General features: G+C 42.3%; 1 protein-coding gene across 5 annotated transcripts in view; it reads right to left on the bottom strand.

Moving 5' to 3' along the window:
* The window catches only part of Pbx1 (PBX homeobox 1), a 324,538-nt gene that overhangs the window by 88,197 nt on the left and 232,250 nt on the right, over window positions 1-4,091 (bottom strand). For all 5 annotated transcript variants that reach the window (XM_017801977.2, XM_008848222.3, XM_029553604.1 and 2 more), the window contains one exon: window positions 834-1,024. In XM_017801977.2, coding sequence (XP_017657466.1) covers window positions 834-1,024 — 191 coding nt within the window. The remainder of the gene's footprint in view (window positions 1-833; window positions 1,025-4,091) is intronic.

Genomic DNA, 4,091 nt, shown 5'->3' with positions numbered 1-4,091 from the left:
ATAATTAATACTTAATTGCCAAAATATTCTTCTAGAGAAGATGAAAAATCTGATTATCACCATCTTAGAGGCTAGAGAACAGAATCCAAGGGATTCAAATGAACCCATTGGTCGACAGAGCACAAGAATTAAGAATTGGTTCTTAGTCTTTTGTTTTCCATTCTCATGCTTTTTTAAAGGGCCGTTCTATCCATGTTTTCTTGAAACAGTTTGAACTCCTAAGTAAGGTCATCATATAGAAAATATCAAACTAGCTAGGTCACTATCTGGCCACTTTCTTATCCTTTTATACCCAAGGAAACACATGTTACTCAACTTTGAATTTCTTAACTAGACCACAGCACAGGGCCATCTACTAAGAATTATTTCTTGAATTTAGGTGAAAATATTCTCTGCTTATATGCAGTGTGGAAAAGATCCCAGCTTTCAAGCAATTGGAATTGACCTTCCTGGTCAAATTCTATGGTATACTAGTAAAACAAGCACGTACCCATAGTTATGAGTTTCTCTAGAAAGGGAGAGAACTCCATGTTGTACAGACACAGTCACTGCCCTCTGTGAGGCTTACCTAGAGTGAGTAGCAATGGCAATAAAATCATTCCCTGCAGTCAAGGATTTTTCCAGGACTACACGAACCCAACGGTGTATCCTGTCTTCCAGTCTGCCTTTCTCAGACCCAAGCACTGCCCTTAGGCTAGTGTTTGGCTCAGCATTCAATATAATAGAACTGGAGCTTTAGGGGATGGGGAAGGCAGTCCATGAACCCGTACTCTAGTGGATCAGTATGTCCTCCTGAAGATATGACAACCTTTCTAGACAACCTGGGTACTTACCTTGCATCCAGAAACCGGGAGCGCAGGATCATGACCGCCTCACAAGTGCTCTGTTTGAGCTGCATCTGGATGGAGCTGAACTTGCGGTGGATGATGCTGACCATCCGCTCGATCTCCTTTGGGGAGATGGGCCTGGTCCGGCTTTGCTCCCGCAGGAGGTTCATCACGTGGGTGGTGAATTCATTGCATGCCTACAATGACGGCAGATTGAGCATGGGGTCAGGTTGAGGGTTCATGGCTTAGCATACATTGAACCCATGCTACACAGCTGGAGCACTTTCCTAGAGTCTTGTACAGTGATGAAAACTCCAAGAGTTTGTGACATTTTATCAAAGCTGATAGATAGAATAAATGAGTGTCTAGAAATTCCTTTTATCCCCAGTGGCTCTGGCTCTAAGTTTTGGCCTTGGTTTCAATTTCTAATGGAAAATAAAATTCTGCAGCTATTTTAACATCATTTTTTTCTATGGTTTTATAACAGTGAAAGGCGAGATACTTAACATCCATTCCTGCCCTTTACCCCAGTGTTAACAGCAAAGAGAGTTGGGGTCAAATGCATCATGTGCTTTTTCGGTCTTGTTCATTATCTCTGACATGGTAGGCCTTCCAAATATTCAATTTTGGGATACATAAACAGCCAAAAGAGTTTAAGTGGAGTCATGGAATGAAACACTTTGATAACTCTTCCAGGAGGTTTCTCATTCGTCTGCTTTGAGTCTTAAGAAGCTTTCTTGTGCTGGACTTCTGATTCACTATTGTCTATAACACATGGGCATCTGTCCCCAGAATCTTATAAAAACAGCATCCAACACAATGTAGAGGATTTAGCAACTATCCTTGTAGGAACATATTATCAGCCCACTCTGGAAGTCAAACTGGAAATGAAATGTCTCCATTTTTGTATTTTACAGTTGGGAAAACTGTGATCTAGAGGGGTGGAAGGCTTTTCCCAAAGGTACACAGCAAGCACAAAAGGGCTAAAGCAAGGCCCAAATGCTTTATGTTATTACAGGCCAGGGAGTTCAGAGCCTGAGCTCGCTCTTTGGGAAAGCACTGCCCTTTCTTTCAGTTGTTAATACTTAACATCCATGGTCTAGTTTCATTAGCTGAACACTCAATAAAATATCTATTCACCGATTAACTTGCAGCAATGCTGTAAAACTGTATTAGATTTGTAATGAAAAGGGCAAGATGGGGCTTTGAGAACTTCAAACTAAGGACTCAAAGGACTCCAAGTTTAATATGAAGAGCAGAAACACACTTGTTATTGACAGCATTGCATTACTATGTTTTTATAGCATAAAGCCCTTCATATGTGTCAATAATGCAGTAGCAATAACAGGAACGCATACTCACAGGCTATTTATCAAAGAGTCCCTTGAGCTTGGATAACCAAAGGATCACAGGCAAAGGCATCCACAGGGCAGTGTCTGAACCCGACAGTGGGAGGCCTGCATTGCACCCCGCCTCTGTGAATATTTTCATAAATCTTTTCATTAACAAGAGTCCCATTTTATTCATCTGGGAGATTTAATTATTCTGTAACCCTCTAACACATTGAATGGCACCTGTGCTCTTGTGTAGAGACCTGGGTATAGGAAAGATTATTTGCATAGACCAGCAGTGACAGGTCGCCTGGGTCCCTGCCTGCAGAACTCATGTAGCTGTGGGATTTGGAGAGGTTCTTTGACATATCTGTGCCTCTTTTCCCTATTTGTGAACTGAGGATAATAGCCTCCATCTCAAGGGGTATAGGGGAGCTCCAGTGAGTTACTGTGTGTGTGATGTGTGTCTGGCTTAACGAATCTGTGTCTTCATTATGGCTTCAAACTACAGGTAACTTAGAAATCTGATGTGTTATTCACATACAGTAAATTTCTTTAGGCTTCATTTCTGTCTTAGCAAAAATAAAGGTGGTAGTAAATACCTCCTTTCTACTCTGCAGGAATATGTTGAAAAAAAAGTCTACACACTGAGTCCACGGAGCATTTTTTTTTCTTCACTCAGGAAAGTGCTCTCCAGACACAGGTCTGTTGTAAGCATATTCCCTATCCAACCCTAGCCCCTGCACCTGTATAGTAAAGAGGCGGGAAGTCAATCCTGGCAGTGAGCTATCTGAAATGCTGAGGCCCCACAGGACAGAGAGCAGAGTGGAGGCCCGAGCACAGAACAAGCCTCCCAGCCATCTTTCTGGAGAAATCCAACAACCTGCTGAGTCTCAGCCTCCTCACCTCCATGGGGCTCCCAAAGAGGAGGAGTTGGAGGCAAGGAGGTATTGTTAAACTCACCAGCTCTCAGCTGGGAAGCCACAGTGCTTGGCTAATAATAATGTGCTTCATTACAGTGAATAAAAATACTCACAATATCTGATGTTTAGTCAGGGCATTTTATTCCAAGGCCTTTTCTGCTCTGCAATAAGCAGACAGTGGAGTCCTTTCACCCACTGCTGTGCTACAGCAAAACAGCTGCTAAACAGCTGCTTGGGAACACGGAACAGAGAGCCAAGAGTTCCAAGCCTGTCTGAGATGGACAGGACATGACGATCTAGATTCTTCCAGGACTTGAACTGCCCACAGCTCCCCCTCAGTCCCCATCATGTCACCATCATAACCTGAACTGCTTCTCTTAGGTCAAGTGCTCAAACTGTGACAGTAAGGTACATATTTGGTGTTAAACCGTAATAGAATGGGCTGAAGATTTGTCCTGTAGGCTGTCAGAGAAACCATGGTGAAGAGCTCAAGCCACCTCCTAGGGCAGAGGGATTTCTACAAAGAGACTTTCCAAGTAGGTATCCAAGGGCATCTGGTGAAAAGACAAACTAAAGAGAAGCCCCACAGGGAATCTCACATGTTCTAGAAATTTGGCTCACATTCTGTGGGTTACACCACCCATTTTCTTCATGTCTCCTTCTGACTGAATCTGGCTGCCAGACTCACTCAAAAAAGTACAAGGAATCAGAGACCTCTCTTAGCTGTGAACTGGATTAATCCACCTAAGTTCAGCATTCGAGATTTAGCCCCATCAATACTTCAGTGGTGTTATTTATAAAGCCAAACTCCATAAAGCAGCAAGACGGTCATTTTTATAAACAGTTCTTGGAATAAGATTCAGGTTTCTGACACCATGGTTTTTATCTTTTTGAATATACTGAAAATAATTACCTTAGCCACCAACATGATCTGCTAAAATAAAAAGTGTTTTTGCCAATCTCATTTAATGAATAAAACAATTTCCTTGCTCTCTTTTGAAAGTTTGTAG

The sequence above is a fragment of the Nannospalax galili genome, unplaced genomic scaffold (genome assembly GCF_000622305.1).
Source record: "Nannospalax galili isolate Female #2095 unplaced genomic scaffold, S.galili_v1.0 scaffold383, whole genome shotgun sequence".
Taxonomy (NCBI): Eukaryota; Metazoa; Chordata; class Mammalia; order Rodentia; family Spalacidae; genus Nannospalax; species Nannospalax galili.
Note: the sequence above shows the minus strand (reverse complement) of the source record. Positions and strands in the feature narration are given on the sequence as shown.